The following is a 16,853-nucleotide window of genomic DNA, read 5'->3' as shown; positions in this document are numbered from 1 at the left end:
ACAGGCTCTCCCACGGTCATCCTCCCTCGCTTTCACGGGATAGCCTGCTTTATCCTTCATCCAGCCATTGACTGGCGCTGTGGGGTACGGTAGATAAAAGCATAGCCTTCCCATACAATGACTCATCCGGGAATACTGATGCCAAACAATCGGTGTTCTCTTTCTACCCTATTGTTGCCGTCTCCGGTGTCTGTAAAGTAGATTTCAAGACCTTAAGGCTACGAGTTTATTTTTAGGTCTGCGAAATCCAGGTGTTACTGAATGAATCCGTTTTGGGCTTTCATATTGAATTAGATTACAGTCGCAAACAGTTGTACGAAGATGTCTGCAGCTCCATCTAGATCTGCAACCTCACAGTCGGGCAAGATGAAAAAAGACGAATCTTTTCTTGGGAAACTAGGAGGAACGCTGGTTCGAAAGAAAAAGTGTAAAGAAGGTAACTGAGAGCTGTTAAATAATCGGCCGTAGTTGTCATCGATATGGATAGTATGATTACGTAGGTTATTTGCATGTAACTGTCCATGGTTCTGTATCAACATTTTCTTGAGCTATCGTTAAATAGCTTTAAAGCATAATGAATAGTTGTCTACATTTGCATGGACCTACTATACAAATTGAGTGCAAATTATATATGATCTATAATTATCCAACATGTATGGCTTTCACCCAATTCCATGACTATGATTATGGAGTAGGCTAGGGTTTAATTTCCGTTAAGTGAATAAAGCTAATTTTAGAGAACTGTAGACGGTTCAATTGTAGAAAGAGTGCGTGAGACACTCACAAAGAAAGCTGCCTGGCATTCCACATGAGGTAATACACATAAATAGATACATGTCACCCTTGCCAGGAATGCAAGGTTATGAAGATAAGCTGTAATAGGATTACCTCCAGTTTTTGTTTGGTCTAGAATGATAATTAGCTTTTGGGGTTTTAAACTTTTATACTACGCTATCTCTATTATTTATTTACCATGCTATTTTGAAGTCTCACCACCACCTCCCTTCTCCCCCCCCCCCCCCCCCCCCTCTGTCTAGTATGGACAGCTGCAAGGTTTGACGCCTATATGTGTGTTTGTGTGTCTGTGTGTGTGTGTTCCCAGCCATGTGTTTGTCATTCTCCTCATAAGGAGCTCAAACAGTAGGAGAATGGGAAACCCCAATAAATTCCAAGTCAACACAACAATTCTATAGGTGATGTGGCCGCTTGTACCAGAAAGAGAGGAGTGGAACACAAAACTCCCTAGTGCTGTCATAGCTGTGTTTAGACTGCCCCGGTATGGAGAATGTGATGAGAGCCAATCCCAAGACTATATGTCACAACTATATATATATAGGCCTACTTACATTCCTGAATATATTGGGGGAACAGCATTAGCCATAACAGAATTCACAAAGAACCCACTTTTCCAGCTGATGCTTTCAGATTTGGGGAAGTAACCACAGACTGTGGCAAATAGATGAGCAAGGTTGTACGATTAGAGCTAAGTGTGGAACTTCTCAGATTCCTGTAGTGCCAGAACTCACAATGGCCGTTGTCTCCAGATAAACTGAAGGGAAGTGTGTCTTTTTTTCCTCAAATGATAGTGTCACTCACTCGCAATGGACAGGCAAGTGATAAAGGGGCTATGAAAGTGCAAGTCACTGTCTCTATTAAAAAGGAAGGATGGGAGTTCACTTGCAGTGTGTTTTTATTTTAAGAAAAGAAGACTTCTGCTCCCAAACCCTTGTAGTGTACAGACCACTTATTTACAGCAAGTAAGTCTCTTTTTGTGTATCCCAGATTATACAGGTATATACTTACACAGTGTTTTCTGTGAATTATTGTTGGATAATTAAGGACTGTTTGATTCAAGCATTGTCCTAGGTTAAGCTTGGGAAGAGAGGAGGGTTTTTCCACACAATTTGCTCAGTTGATATTATACACTCAAGCTATTTTAGCTACTGGTCTTAGTTACTATGATCTATTCTACATATCAGCGTTGATACAATTTATAAGTAGTGTTTTGAATGACTGCAACAATAATAAATGACCTCTAGGCTCTCTATGAACAACGTTTTAGTAACTTTCACACCCAGTTTGTGGTCCGGGGTGGGACAGTGTCTCTCTGGGCCACCCGAGAAGCCCCTAGTGGTGTGACTGTGTCATCGCTCCTGGCATGTGACACTGAATGTATGACTGTGGATGTTTAGTCAGTCCTCCTGATCATTGCTGGCATGAATACCCAGGGGCTAATTTAAGGCCAGCTCTGTCTCCACACTGCACCATATCCTCCATGTTACACATCATGTCCCATTCGGTAGCATTGGAACTCTTCTGGATAAAACTTGGAGGGAAATGTGTAAAGGTAGATTTGAATAGATGTGCACCATGACAAGCTTTGGACTATGCATTTGAATGCTGGTGTTTTTGCTGTTGTGACTGAGGTCATTGCCTCAGACTACTCTGCTAATGAATTTAGTTTTGCACAATGCTTGCCTTGCACAATGTTTTGCACAATGCCTGCAACAAAGCTGTAAAAAGATTTATACCTCGAGAAGGCCTTGGGTTAGAATTGAGTTATTGTAATTCAATTAAGAGGGCTACATTTCCTGCATGATTGATTATCTAATGAAGCAAAGCTAATTAAATGTGTTCCTTCTTCCAGCATATCTAAATGTTTGCCATCTGGGCTTCCTACACATTAGTTAAGTGAAGATAACATAAAAAAAAAAAAAAATTATAACGGAAAAATGTTAGCCTGTTGTGCTGTAGACATGCTACCTGCCAGCTGCAGCGTCTCCAGGTCCTCTGTCCAGTCCAGGTTGCCAAGTTCTGTTTCCACTTTGGAGTATAACAGGGATCCGATGCTGTGCTCTACTACTTCTTCTTCCTTTCTCGAAGACCTCCCCTCTCCCTTCATAAACACACACACACGCGCGTGCGCACGCACAACACACACACCTTCTCTCTCTCTCTCTCTCCCCTCTCTTGTAACCAGACCGCATGGGTGGGTGGGGGTTTGTGACAGAAATAAACACGCAATGACGCTTCTGCCGCTGCCTAGACCCACCGGCTGCACCCCATGTACACAGACACACACACACACACTCTACCTTCACGAGCTGCTACCTCCGTTCCAAGAGCTGTATATTTGTGGACATGGCTGGACTCCTGTGTGGGACCAAGAGGAAGAAACAAGGTAGTTCTGTTGATATGGTTGTAATGGTGTTTGAGGTCACTAAAGGGCTTCGAGGGAACCATGAATAAGCATGGTTGGAAGCATGATTTACAACCTATTGTATTGTATTTACCTCTGTGCCTGCATGGACTGTAATGCTGTTCCTTATTCCGCCTCATCGTTGATGAGAGACATACTTTACATGGGCCATATTTGTAACATTTTAAGATCTTTAGAAAAAATCTTATTTGTCATAAGGTTTTTGAGGTTTTTATATATATACATATATAAATACAACCAATATAGCAGATTGTCGGAAGATGGTGTTTCCGCAAAATATGTGGGAACCTTTTCATTGCTGCAGTGTTTGTCTACATGTTTTGTACTACTGCTTTTGGCAAGGACGTGTGAGACAATGCTGGTGCTACTAATGGACCAGTGTGGCTCGGACACAGCCAGAGGGCCAGAAGCACTGAACACAGTAAGAGAGACAGATGGACTGGACACGGCCAGAGGCACTGAACACAGTAAGAGAGACAGATGGACTGGACACGGCCAGAGGCACTGAACACAGTAAGAGAGACAGATGGACTGGACACAGCCAGAGGGCCAGAGGCACTGGACACAGCCAGAGGGCCAGAGGCACTGAACACAGCCAGAGAGACAGATGGACTGGACACAGCCAGGGAAATGGCTCTATTACGATTAAAGGCGGACAGGCCTGTAATTATGAAGGAAATACTGATCTGTGGTTTGATGCAGCCACACTGTTTACCCTCTGGCAAGGACTGGTGGTAAACAACGGATCAGACTAAATCTGTAGAGAGTACTCCACCCAGACTCTCCACTCTCTGTATCCTTTCCCCAGACATAGATTAAGCATAGATAGTTTGTCTGAAGCGGTGAGATTAGGCTCTGGCCGGGAAATCAACTCCCTGTGACTGGTACCAGACACAAATCAAAGCGAGTGCTGGGTTGAGTGAATGTATTGGTAGATTCTCCATTAAAGCGGCTTCTTAGTCACAGACTTGGGTTGGCTCTGTTGAACGCAGCCCTTAATGTTTAGGAAGATGAAAGGACTGCGTCTGCTAGGGTACAAGGCCAGTATTTGATCTATAACCCCCAGAGACAGAGCTAGAGGAATCCCAAACAGATAGGCTTGACTGGGAAGGCTTGCCATTTGCATCTAAGAAAGGATCTATGCTACAGCTATACCATACTGAAGCAATGGTGCAACTCCAAAACGCAAAACTCTTTATACTCAACATTGCCTTTGCTTTTCCAATTTCATAATGGATTTGTGTCACTGTACAGAATGGACTGGTTGATTGGTTACCCTGCAGTGGGTAAGTGCCTAATTGTCCCTTGGTACTTGGTGGCGATATGCATGTACTCGCACGTATAGGCTGTAGCAGATGGTGTTAATAGGGTATAGAACTACAGAAGTAAAGACCTACAGTACCCAGGAGGTGAGGAGGGTGATGATGCATTCAGGGATGAGTGTGGCATGAGTGACCAACAAACAGCTGAGTAGGAGGTACACTGAAGCGCTCTCTGTGTCTCTCACTCTCACTCCGTCTCTTTCTCTCACTCTCTCTCCGTCTCTCTCTCTCTCTCACTGTCTCTCACTCTCTCTATCTTCCTTTCCCTCTCTCTCTTTCTCCTCTCTCTCCCGCATTCTCTTTCTCTCCCCGAGAATGTCTATGTATCTAATGGTGTCTCACTCTCCCCTGCCTGTACCCAGTGAGTGACCTCACTGAAGAGGGGAAGAATGCCATCAATGCCCCCATGCTGCCCTCTGGGACCGAAATCCACCCTGAGGACACGCTGCTAGGTAACCAACAGGCTAACGCCAATGCTCATACAATTGCTGTTTAAGACAACACAAACACTATTTTCAGCAACTTATAAATAGTTCACCTATAAAGTACAACTGAAGATCAAAGATCAGAGGTGCACAGTTCGAAACGTGTTTCAGCGGTAAGATTCAAGGAATAGTCTGTATTTACTTAGCCGCATCGCAAAGTAACCCCATCTCAGCTACCGGGCACGATGATGAGCGACCAGGCAAGAGGTGACTGATGGTGACTGGGTGATAGGAGGGGACTGACTACCGTGAGTGACTTCAGAAGGAGGAAATGAAACAAGAGAAGAGCAATGCATGAAGGGTGGAGCGAGGACAACACCCTTTTTTTCCGAATCACTTACTATGTTTAGAGATGACTGATGGGAAGCTGTGTGTGTGTGGGGGGGGGGGGGGCTTATGTATGTGACAGATAAAAGGAGTTACTCATTTCAAAACTGTAAATGTGTAAGACACACTCTCCATCTGTGTGTATTGTATGTTCCACTGTCTTTCTTTGGCTCATCAGCTAAGAGTTGCTCTCTGTCATGTCTTTGCTAGAAGAGAATGCCGAGAGGAACATGCTGGACCCAACATCCAGAGAAAATCCTAAATTCAAAGACCTTCAGAAGGTAGGTCACAGCCCTCAGTATCCCCAGTGTTAGGGTGTGTTTTGACATCGATCGGAGTTCTGATCCTGTCTCTGTGTGTGTGTGTGTGTGTGTGTGTGTGCAGGTACTGATTGATTGGATCAACAATGAGCTGGAAGAGGACAGGATCATTGTCAAAGACCTGGAAGAAGATTGCTATGATGGGCAAGTGCTTCAGAAGTTATTTGGTAAGAAATAGATGGATTTGGATAGTGTGTAGAGATGTTTGTGGGGCTGTATTCTCTATGCCTAATGTGTACGTTTATGTGAGGAAATATTTTTGTATGTGCCTTCGTCTTATATCCTGTGTTTTGTCTGTGGCTGTGTGTAGCCGTCTGAAAATGCTGGCCTTTGTTTCTTCCTCATCCTGACGGCAGAGAAGCTGTGTGGAAGGAAGCTGAACGTAGCGGAGGTGACCCAGTCTGAGATCGGCCAGAAGCAAAAACTCCAGATGGTTCTGGAGGCCGTGAACGAGCAGCTCCAGCCTCACGGATGGTCCATCGAGTGGAGTGTGGACTGTGAGTGGACGTCTGTTCGCTGACTGCTGTAGCCTGACCTCTGGACCACGGGCTTCCATGCAGCCGTTACCACATTCTGTGTGTCATTCAATCAGAAACCGTCATGCTATAATGCACTTTCAGTCGTTCTTTATGAATGTGACTTTGAAAGTCTGCTTTTGTAATGACATTCCATCAAAAACGATCACTCTTTGTCGTTCGCATTGTACCTTATCTTGAAATGTAGTTTTTGGCCAAGAAGATATACAGGACAGACAAGTTTTGTGGAAAATGGAGTCCCAATAGTGCCTTCTTCTGGCTGTTCTTTACAGCTATCCATTCTAAAAACCTGGTGTCCATCATCTACCTGCTGGTGGCCCTTACTATGCACTTCCTGGCTCCCATTCGGCTGCCTGAGCACGTGTCTGTACAGGTGGTGGTGGTCAAGGTGAGGAAACACACCTACACAGTTCTGGCTGACACCTGGCTGACCAAGTTTTGTTACTTTGGCTACTTTGGCTGCCGTGTAAGGTATATTGAACCCGTTGTTTTGTTCCCCCACCCCTTCTTGGGAAGACAGAAACGAGAGGGCATACTGCAGACGTCTCATGTGACCAAGGAGCTAACTAGCACTACAGAGTAAGACACGTTGGGTGTCCTTATCCAAGGTCCAGTGTGGACGTCGCAGAAAATAGCTGTGATGTTGTTCTTTTATTATACCTGTAGTGAAAACAAGTAGTTGTTAGTGTTGGTGGTAACCACCAACACTAACAACTGGTATGACTCTGCCTCATGTGTTTTCTTTTTCTAGGATGATGATGGGTCGATTTGGTAAGTTACTTCTGTTCAATTACTGATTAATGAGTGGTCCATTTAAATGTTAGCATTCATTTGATTCCACCTTTCATTTAATCTTAGATAGGGATGCTTTTGACACACTCCTGGATCACGCCCCTGACAAACTCAACGTTGTCAAAAAGGTAAGTCATCCGACTTCCTGTTTCCACAGTTTTTGTTTTCTCAGTGATTCACGTGCCATTTTGTCTCCTTTCACCAGTCGCTCATCACATTTGTAAACAAACACCTGAACAAGCTGAACCTTGAGGTGACAGAGCTGGAGTCTCAGGTGGGACGTCAAGTAATACATCTCTAATGACTCCCACTTACTGTTAGAAAGATGCACATCTGATCTCCTCCTTTACTTACTTTATGCACTTTTTGTATGTCACCTTGGATAAGTGTCTGCTAAACAAATACAATTTACAATTAAATGCAATTAATCATTGTTGCATCTTTGGAAGATGATACATATTTGCTGTGCTTTCTTGTGTGTCCTCTCTTGTGTTATCTGTTGTGTAGTTTGCTGATGGTGTGTATCTGGTGCTGTTAATGGGGCTGCTGGAAGACTATTTTGTCCCCCTCTACAACTTTTTCCTGACGCCAGAGAGCTTTGAACAGAAGGTGAGTTTATTACAAAGACATTCTCTTTGAAAAAATGTTTTTATCATCATTGTTGCTGTTTATTTGCCGAATTCCCATTGGGATTCTATTGCCTGTTTCCTGCAGGTCCACAATGTGGCGTTTGCCTTTGAGCTGATGCAAGATGGAGGACTGAAGAAACCCAAAGCTAGACCCGAAGGTGAGAAGGGGACATTCACAGGAAGTACCACATAAGAGACTGCAGATCAATTCTATGTGGCCTTTGAGGATTCAAATGATTCATAACATATAACTTTTTATAACCCTGATGCAGTTAAATCTTCTGCTAAATGAATAACATGTAAAATGTAAACGCAAGTATGTTATGGTGTGCAGGTGTCCAGCAGGGGGCAGCCTTGCCTTGACGGAGAAGAGAATGGTCTCTTAGTGACTCGCTCACTAAACATTCCCAAGTCCTCAATAAACCACCTCATATGACTTATCACATCATATCTCTCTTACAGACGTCGTCAACTTGAACCTGAAGTCCACTCTGAGGGTCTTGTACAACCTGTTCACCAACTACAAGAACTCTGAATAAGCCATGGATGGACACTGCTTATAACAGAGGGTGGAACCTCCTCTAAATCCACACGCTATGGAAATCTGGACCCGGAGTTCACACTGGGACTATATCCTACAAAACACGATACTGGATACAGGATACTTTCTTTGTGCTCTGTACTCACTAGAGCGTTGTGTTGGACTTGGACAGATCCAGGTGGAATGGCCTGAGGAGTCTCTTAATGTTAGTATTTAATCACTCTAAATGTCAGTATTTATTTAAGACGTTCTGTATGCTAAGGCTAAGCCTCACCCCTCCAATCTTTTGCTACGTGCCTGAACTGTGTCAGCACTGGGAAGAATACGGATGCCCTTGTTTGCCATGTTATTATGAACTGAAGAACACCCCGAGTTATTTTATGCAAAGAGCCACTACTGCTTATGACTGTGATTCACTGCTTGAATGGCTTGCTGAATATTGTATTTCTGCAAGATATGAATATGACATACTCCATCTCCGACCCTCGACCCCCGTCTCTCAGAATGCTCCCAACTGATTGTAGAGCCGTATTTCCTAGCTGTTGCTAGCACTGTTGCCTTCTGCCTTAAGTGCCATGTTATTCTCCGAGCCACGGAGCGGGCCATGGAGTAGCTTTTCAGTAATCCTCCTTTCAGAGTGGTCTCAGTGGAGCTTCCTCCTGCTCTGAACACAGTGCAGCCCCAGAGCAGAGAGACCCTCTCATGCATTTTAGACCCAGGTTGAATTATTGAGAGGCTGTGAGTCAAGTTGGGATGAGAAGCAGAGGAGATGTACGTGTTTCAGCAGGAAAGCTTTGCTGCTCGGTTGTTGTTAGCCTGTGGATGTGACCGTCAAGAAATAAATGTTTCAATGTTTCAACCATGTCCGCAGATGAACGTGTTCTGTTTAATGGTACGTGTCCCACTTGTCTGGTGGCTTGTTGTTCTTTGTGATCGCAAGCTTAGATCTCAAAAGACCAACGGTTCAGGTTTAGTCAGTGGAATTATGGTTTTATTTTCAGACTTTATTTTCTTGTATGTGCCCCTTGGTTACCATAGCAACGTTTCCTTCCCCAAATTGTGCTTTCCCGCAGGTGATGGAAGGTCTTCCTTTTCTGACGTAGGCACAAGAGAGCGTGCATAGTGTGTCGTGTGTTTTATCTGTCTACAGATGATTGCGGATTGCTGGGGGCAAGACCACAAAACATTGATAATGCCAGTCTCAAATGGAGATGTGTGCGGAGTGCCTTGTAGCCACAGGGCAAGACTGTGTCACATTCATTTGTGGTGACCAGAAGTGGGGTTGGAGAAGAATGTGTTTGGTCCTATCAAGTGAAGTGTCCTTACCTTTTCCTCTCGTGGTGGAATAAGAGTCCAAGCTTGTATGCATCATATAGACATGAATGTCCTCATCAGGAAACTCTCAGGATATGTCTACACCACAGTAACGTAAAGAGGAAGTGTTCTTCTGAACCACATTTGTCTGTTTTCCGATTTATGCTATGCACTTCTTTTAGACTTTGGTTTTGAGTTTTCAATTAGGTTTTAGTTTTCAAATTGAATGAAGGCAACTTTTTTTAATGCAACATTTCAGAAATTGTTGTCATTTGTTGTCAGGCTAGATGAGTTTCACTGTGTTGGCTTTTTTGAAGGTGTCAGGGTTGACGTCAGTCAGGAAGCAGAAGTTCCCTTATTCTGTCTGTTCACTTCTGTCGCTCTGAAGGTAAGATTATTCTAAAATACTTTTGTTGTTACTCCACTGAGTTTCTGTCAACCTTACGGAGAAATTCCCTCAGAGAGGACTGCAACACAAAGAAATACATGCTCAGAAAAGCTGAACTCAAGTTTTGGTTAGGAGAGTTTGACAGACTCATGGTCAAAGTGCATCTCATTCATGTTAGTGTTTTGTCAGAATGTGTTTCTTTTCAGTTTTCTTTTATATTTTGTCTGTTTAGGGACATAAGTAGAGGAAGTGTCACAGCTAAATACAGACAGTAGCAGTGCTGGATGTTATACATGTGCAAGGGTCACCAACTTTGACTAGAATGTTGTGTTCAGTGAAAACGAAAGTAAACTAAGAGCAAAGGAAGTGAGTTTAGCAAACCAGACAAGAACTGTTTGAACTATTTAAAGTTAACCAATCTCAGAAGCTGCACTACGAAAAATGTCTTGTTCAGGAAGAGAAAGATGGAGGGAAACGTGTTTGACTCACAGCAGGAGGAGAAAGACACCATTGACAGTTTTCACGGTGAGTTATTATTTGGAGTCGGACATTAACCGACTTGCCATTTATCGATTTGCCTAAAACCTAACTTTCATTCTGTCATGAATTCAACTATTATCAATTTTAATACACAGGGGAGAAGAGAAAGATCATTCAACCCTCATCTTTGCAAGACCCCAAACTTGAAAAATTGAAAGAGGTAAGATGTAAAAAAATATACAGTGTACATAGACAGTGACAAAAAAATATAATACTCCATATACAGCACAATCCAGATATGAAGATTGTACTATCCAAAGCAGAAGCCTTTGTAACAGTTTCATACACAACATCACTACGCTCTCCTTTGTCTTGGGCTGAAGATCATTTCACAGTCATGACAGAAAATACATCAGGAGGACAATCTTTACACATGTATTCATCTGAGTTCTATTGCAGTCTCATGCTGAGAGAGGTGGTGAGATCAGTGAAACTTTAATGAACATCTTTATCTCAGAAGATGGTAAGACAGAACAGAGTTATCACAAAACCTGATGCAATCTGTGAGGGTAGAATTTCCTTAAGTTCTCTGAAAGAATTTGATATGAAAAGATGTGCTCGGAATGACCCCTAAAAACAGAAAGTTCATGGATAGCTGCTCAGTTATGTGGAATTCTGTTAGATGCTACCTTAGATTAGCACATAGCATCTCAATTACATGACACACTCCTACAGTGAAAACCTTCTACAGGTCTTGGTTGATTGGATCAACAGTTCTTTAAAGCACGAGCACATTGTGGTCCAACATCTAGAAGAAGACATATTTGATGGGCTGGTGATTCATCATCTCTTGGGTGAGACACACACACACACACAAACACATGTGCATATACACATAGACACACACACACACATATTGATTTGTTTTTCTCTCTGGTTGTTTGATCTGTTGTGTGTCTGTGCTGTCTGTAGTCAGGCTAGCAGGGGTGCAGCTGCCCGTGGATGAGATAGCTGTGACGAGCGCTGCTCAGATCCACAAGCTGGAGATCATTCTGGAAGCTCTCAACAAGAGGCTAGAACTCAAGGAGAGCACCATCAAGTGGAGCGTCAAACGTGAGTCATGCTCAGGATGTTGTCTCGTTGTAGGAACATCTGAATGTTGTCAAATTGTTACTGAAACATCATAATGTTGTAGAAACATCACAAGGTTGTCTTAATATTGATGAAACATCCCAATGTTGTAGAAACATCCTGATGTTGTCTAAAAGTTGAGGAAATATCACAAAGTTTTCTAGATGTTGTATTATCATCCCAATGTTGTCTTAATGTTGGGTTATCATCTCAATGTTGTCTAAATGTTGTAGAAACATCACAGGGTTGCCATAATGTTGCGAAAACTCATAATGTTGTTTAAATGTTGTAGAAACATCACAAGATCATCTTAACAATGCAGACATATCAGTGTTGTTTTAGCCTTGAGGAAAGTGTACACAAGATACATTTGAACACGTTTGGCTTCGGGGGTAAGGTTTGATGTTCACCCTAGGGTGTTGTCTGTTTCCTGTCACCAACTGAGAAGGATTATTGTTGTGGATATGGCAGCGCTACAGGGCAGCATGTTAATCATCACTGGTGGATATTACTTTGTTTTCTTGTGCCAGTGAGATGAAAGGGGGGCTTTCATGTTTACAGAATGAAAAATGATTTCTTCTTTTCTTCTGTTGTCCATGTCAGTCATCCACAGCAGAGACCTCCTGGCCACTCTTCATCTGCTGGTTGCCATGGTGAAGTGTTTTCAGCCCGATCTAGATTTGCCTTCGAATGTGAGTGTGGAAGTTGTTCTGGTTGAGGTGAGTTTGGGTTTCATCTCAAGTGCTTCAGCTGAGGCCAGGTTTCAAATAGATTTAATATTGTATATGGAGCCTGGGGATCTTGTAATTGTAAGTAAGTTGTAAGTAATGACCTCATTATCTTCATGGAGATAGAATAGTATAGTGGTATGTTCGTTATTCCTTTGTTGTTGCATACAGGTCAGCAGAAGTGGAATCAAGTCTGACGTACAAATAGAGTTCCTGACCAAAGAAAGGTTGGTAAATTGCTGCCTATGAACTGCTTATTTATAGGCTGCTTATTCCCCCTCCCATCAAATGGCTGAGTGAACTGACTTTCATCTGCTTGCTTTGTCAACAGTGATGCAATAGACTCCCTGAGTAGTTCTAACAGTGAGTGCAATATTCGGTTCAAGTAGATGGGACCCATTTGAAGTAGTTACTGCCAGTCATCATTGAGCCATTGTAACCCTTGCCTTTCTCTGTACAGGAGAACATCCTATTGATCAGCTGCTTCAGCTAGACCCACACAAAGTCCACACAGTGAAAAAGGTAATACAGACCTATTTTAGAATAGTTCAGTTCACACATGCAGAACATGTATATCTGAAGCAGTAACAGGAGTGAATTTTCCCGTCATCTATCTTAATGCTCAGAAGTTAAACCTTTTCTTGATCTATTGCTCGACACACAGTTACAGAAGACCTAAGATCATGATTGGGGAGTGGGGTATAGTTCAACAGTAGAGCATTTGACTGCAAAACATGAGGTATCAGTCAAAGGTTAAAATCCCCCCCTGTATTTCACTTTGTATTAAAGCCTCTGCCACATGAATATAGTTACATTGCCATCGTTTTTTTTCCAGGCCATTCTGCACTTTGTCAACCAGAACTTGTCCTCCCTGGGCCTGCAGGTGATCGACTTGGAGAAACAGGTGAGTCAACATCTACTCCTGCCTTGTTTTCATTGGTTACTTCTACAGATCGCTTACTACATTGATCCCTTAGCACTTTTTACTAATGAAAAGCTAATGATTGACTCCCCTGCCATTGCTTCAGCCTGTCTGGGTGACATCACTGTGCCGGTGTTGTGTTCCTGTGTAGTTTGCAGATGGTGTGATCCTTCTGCTGCTGATTGGGCAGTTAGAGGGGTTCTTCCTCCCCATCTGTAACTTTCACCTCACCCCCGTGAGCCACACTGAGATGGTGAGCATCCACAACACACTGATGCTGAATGGAGATGAAATGATTACGTTGTTATCAAAGGCTTTGGGTCCCCTATGTAAGGATTTGGCTATTAATGGCTATCATGTTCCATGTCTCCCCTTTCTGAGATGTTAGGATTTTCCATTGTAAGTCCACTTGTAGTGTGGCATGTGTTTTGATGTCAATTCAATGTACTTTCCCTGGCCTAGCTTCACAATGTCACGTTAGCCCTGGACCTCCTCAATGACCTGGAGCTGGAGGTGTCCAACGTTGACCCACAAGGTAAGCGCGTTGACATTCTGCGGCTTCAACAGCTGGCCTCATACTGTCACTCCTGCCGCCAGATGACTTAAAGTGCCAACTGGCATCAAGACAGCAACTCGTATCTAGCTGAGGACTGTAACCATGGTTGCATTCTACAGCAGTTTTCAGGGCATGGAGAAGTACTTCAGGAAACAAAAACATCAAAATAATTCAGAAGATTTCCTGTGTGAGAGAACTTTATCTAGGTGATAGCGGCATGCCACAGAGTTTTAATGTCAAGTGAGAGACAGGATTTGTGCTGATCAGTTAAGACCCAATGCTTTGGGTTTGAATGTGTGTCTGAGAAATGTTGTCGAATACAATGGGATTGTTGTCGAGCAATCTGTATCAGATATGTTTTGCTTTGGGTGACTGGCTAAGTCTGAGGTCATAATCGTTCATTTTTAGTTTTTCACAGGGACAAACACGGGAGAAGGACTATATCAACTTGATGTCTGTGGATTGATACAGATATTTATTAATCTTATTGCAATCTCCGTCATTAGGTGTGTGTGTGTGTGTGTGTGTGTGTGTGTGTGTGTGTGTGTGTGTGTGTGTGTGTGTGTGTGTCAGGCAGGCATGTGTGGGTGAGTCTGTGCATTGCATATAACTCCCTTTTCTTTACATTGCCTATACGCCTATTGGCTATTTACGGATGATGCTCAATATAACTTTCTGTTCGTGCTCTGGGATGAATTAACAAACATACTTTCCCAACCAGTACATAGTAATATTAATTTCTAAAGTTTCGAATTAGGAGCTGCTGAATAGTTGAATCAACACCTTAAATTTAATCAAGGAACAAATGACTAATTAAATTAGAGTTTCGTGTCCTTTTAATTACCGGGTAATCTCTCTGATGGAATAAGGCATCACAACGTTCAGGGACTACAGACACACTCTGAATACATTCATTAGCTCAGCCAGAGCTGAAGTTGATCTTAATAGTGCATAAAAGTGAATTAATGCTTCACACACACAATCTTGGATCTTACCATACCCTCTATACTGATTGGATTGCATCTCATTTTGTTTTTCTGACCTCATTCCTGGCCTCTTTACAGGTTGTGTAATAAATGTCGTCCTCGAGTGTCAGTAAAAACACGATGCTGTCAAATTGCTGATGTTGCAGAGCAGATAATCCCCAATTGACTTTGTATCTCAAATAGACATCATCTCCCAGGATGCATCAGCCACCTTGAGGGTCCTGTATGGCCTATTTAAGAGGCACAAAGCCAAGTGAGCACGAAGCGTGGCTAGGGGGAAGGAGATGATGAGTAGATGTCTGAAAAGTCTCCTGCGAAGCCTTGGATTCCCTGCCTCAACCACCCATTACATACCATGTTGGAGAAGTTAAACCTTGACTCACCTTTGATGTTAAAACCACAGCATCATAGGTTAATCGGCATATATTTCTCAATACATCGTTTTGTAATATAAATGGCTTACATTGTGTGAATACATCCTTTTAATGATGTGCTGTAATTGCAATGACTTCAACCTTGTATCCCTGCGATAATTTAAATACATTATTACTAGACTGCTAGATGAGTTTCTGATAGTCTAGGGTAGGATACAATTGTGTTGTACTTTTATTTCTTTATTGAAACAGTTGCTCATTACAGCTCAATGTCACAAGTCGGACAGCAAGCTGTGTTGGGCGTTGCTGTGGAGCCTCCTGTTCATCATGTAAATGGCTTGATTCAGCAGACAGCTTAAGTGTCCTGTCAGGTCAGCTGAATGGGCTTTCTTCACTCGCCGTTTTGTATCGACCTTCCAATTTACTACTCCTTCAACTCTGTGTCCCATATGGTTGTCTGCCACATCTCCCATTTGCAGTTGTCGACATTTGAAATCAAGCATCCAGTTTAATGTCAGTCAGATGTTGTGATCCAAAACCCCCTGTCACAGGTAGTTTAATAGACACATCTTCAATCTGGCAGCACTAAAAGCCAATGTCGATGAGTATTTTATGATGTTCTGTAGAATTGGTTAAAGGCTGTAAATCAGGTATAAAGAGCTGGAAAAAAACAGTATTTTCTTGCAGAATTCCAATGTACTTGTAACTCTACTTGTTACAAATTGAAAAATAAACTTGAAACTTGAACAAACATCGGGGACAGTTTGCTGTGCTTCTTCAACATCACAAAGCCTCTCTCTCCTCACACCCATGGCAGAGAATCTGATGAGTGCTCCAACTGGCTAGCCTGGGGTTGTTCTCAGCATGTCCGGTGATGACCATCCGAGTTTACTCCTCACTTTCCTCCTCTTTTCCTCTCAGTTTAGAGCTGATGTCAAAGGTCCAACGGCACGAGAAGGACCTCTGCCGGCTAGCGGGTTCTTCATGTGTCGTCAGAGGATGTGTTTGGTCATGAGAGACATTGTTATCCTGACCTTCTTCAACTCTCACGAGCAAACACAACCACTCTGAAGACACATGAATATCTAGCTAGCTGGCAGTTCCTGCAGTTGTGGTTCTCTTTCTGAACTTGGCTTTGCTTGCTGAGTTTAAGGCCATGTTGCTATCTGAATGTGACCTAAAATAGCAGCGTGATGGTGTTGTGATAACAGAGACTGGGGCATTCTCAGGCATTCTTAGGGGCTTCAGGCAAAATCATCCAACGACAACATTAAAAACCACTTAATGTGTCTGTAATGCTACAGACAGAGCTTAACCTTGGGTCTGAGGCCTGTGTGGGCCGGGGCATGAAACCACATAGAGATGAGGACTGGAATGAGTTTTTAATAGGTGAATGCTAGCAGGGTGAATTCTCCTCCTGCTCGGCTGTAATGGCTGGAGATGGATACCCAGGCAATGGCTTCTCCATGGTGATGAATGGCAGCAATTATCTTCAAATTCTTCTTCTTTATCATCTCCATGTCCCCCTCCTCTCCGGATGATGCAACTGTTTCAGAGAAATACATTCTGAAAAGGGCCTTGGCATGGCTGGTATGGAAAATCAAGAGAGAGGGATGGATTGATGAGAGAGAAAGCCAACTCTCATCGACGGATAGAACGGTGTAGGCTTTGGAGAGAGAGCTTGTGAGAAACTTCGAAGACAAACCTCAATGTCTCCTTTTAATGAAGCAGACTTTGACATTGCTGTTTGGCAGGTGGTTCACTTCCAGCTCTTTAGACGTGTCTGTCTCAATCTTTGTGCG

At 43.0% G+C, this 16,853-nt stretch overlaps 2 protein-coding genes across 5 annotated transcripts; both read left to right on the top strand.

Moving 5' to 3' along the window:
- The first annotated feature begins 57 nt into the window (after positions 1 to 57).
- parvb (parvin, beta) lies at positions 58 to 9,036 on the top strand. 3 transcript variants are annotated; one of them, XM_062461463.1, is made up of 13 exons: positions 58 to 436; positions 4,905 to 4,994; positions 5,565 to 5,635; positions 5,739 to 5,841; positions 6,031 to 6,171; positions 6,483 to 6,598; positions 6,731 to 6,789; positions 6,962 to 6,981; positions 7,069 to 7,130; positions 7,208 to 7,276; positions 7,510 to 7,611; positions 7,717 to 7,789; positions 8,094 to 9,036. In XM_062461463.1, exons 1-13 carry the CDS (start codon positions 322 to 324, stop codon positions 8,168 to 8,170), a joined length of 1,098 nt encoding a protein of 365 aa, XP_062317447.1. In that variant the 5' UTR covers positions 58 to 321; the 3' UTR covers positions 8,171 to 9,036. The 3 variants fall into 3 exon arrangements, with proteins under 3 accessions (XP_062317447.1, XP_062317450.1, XP_062317449.1); XM_062461466.1 differs by lacking the exon at positions 58 to 436 and adding an exon at positions 1,739 to 1,757; XM_062461465.1 differs by lacking the exon at positions 58 to 436 and adding an exon at positions 3,035 to 3,181.
- Positions 9,037 to 9,163: 127 nt separating this feature from the next.
- On the top strand, positions 9,164 to 15,793 carry parvg (parvin, gamma). Of its 2 annotated transcripts, none has more exons than XM_062461467.1 (13): positions 9,164 to 9,874; positions 10,329 to 10,399; positions 10,510 to 10,574; positions 11,106 to 11,208; positions 11,327 to 11,467; positions 12,089 to 12,204; positions 12,385 to 12,440; positions 12,545 to 12,576; positions 12,674 to 12,735; positions 13,049 to 13,117; positions 13,287 to 13,388; positions 13,598 to 13,670; positions 14,861 to 15,793. In XM_062461467.1, exons 2-13 carry the CDS (start codon positions 10,339 to 10,341, stop codon positions 14,932 to 14,934), a joined length of 954 nt encoding a protein of 317 aa, XP_062317451.1. In that variant the 5' UTR covers positions 9,164 to 9,874; positions 10,329 to 10,338; the 3' UTR covers positions 14,935 to 15,793. The 2 variants fall into 2 exon arrangements, with proteins under 2 accessions (XP_062317451.1, XP_062317452.1); XM_062461468.1 differs by having other exon boundaries at positions 9,164 to 9,914; positions 9,948 to 10,399.
- Positions 15,794 to 16,853: the final 1,060 nt, after the last annotated feature.

Source organism: Osmerus eperlanus, chromosome 5 (genome assembly GCF_963692335.1).
Source record: "Osmerus eperlanus chromosome 5, fOsmEpe2.1, whole genome shotgun sequence".
NCBI lineage: Eukaryota > Metazoa > Chordata > Actinopteri > Osmeriformes > Osmeridae > Osmerus > Osmerus eperlanus.
This window is presented reverse-complemented; position numbering and strand designations above follow the sequence as displayed.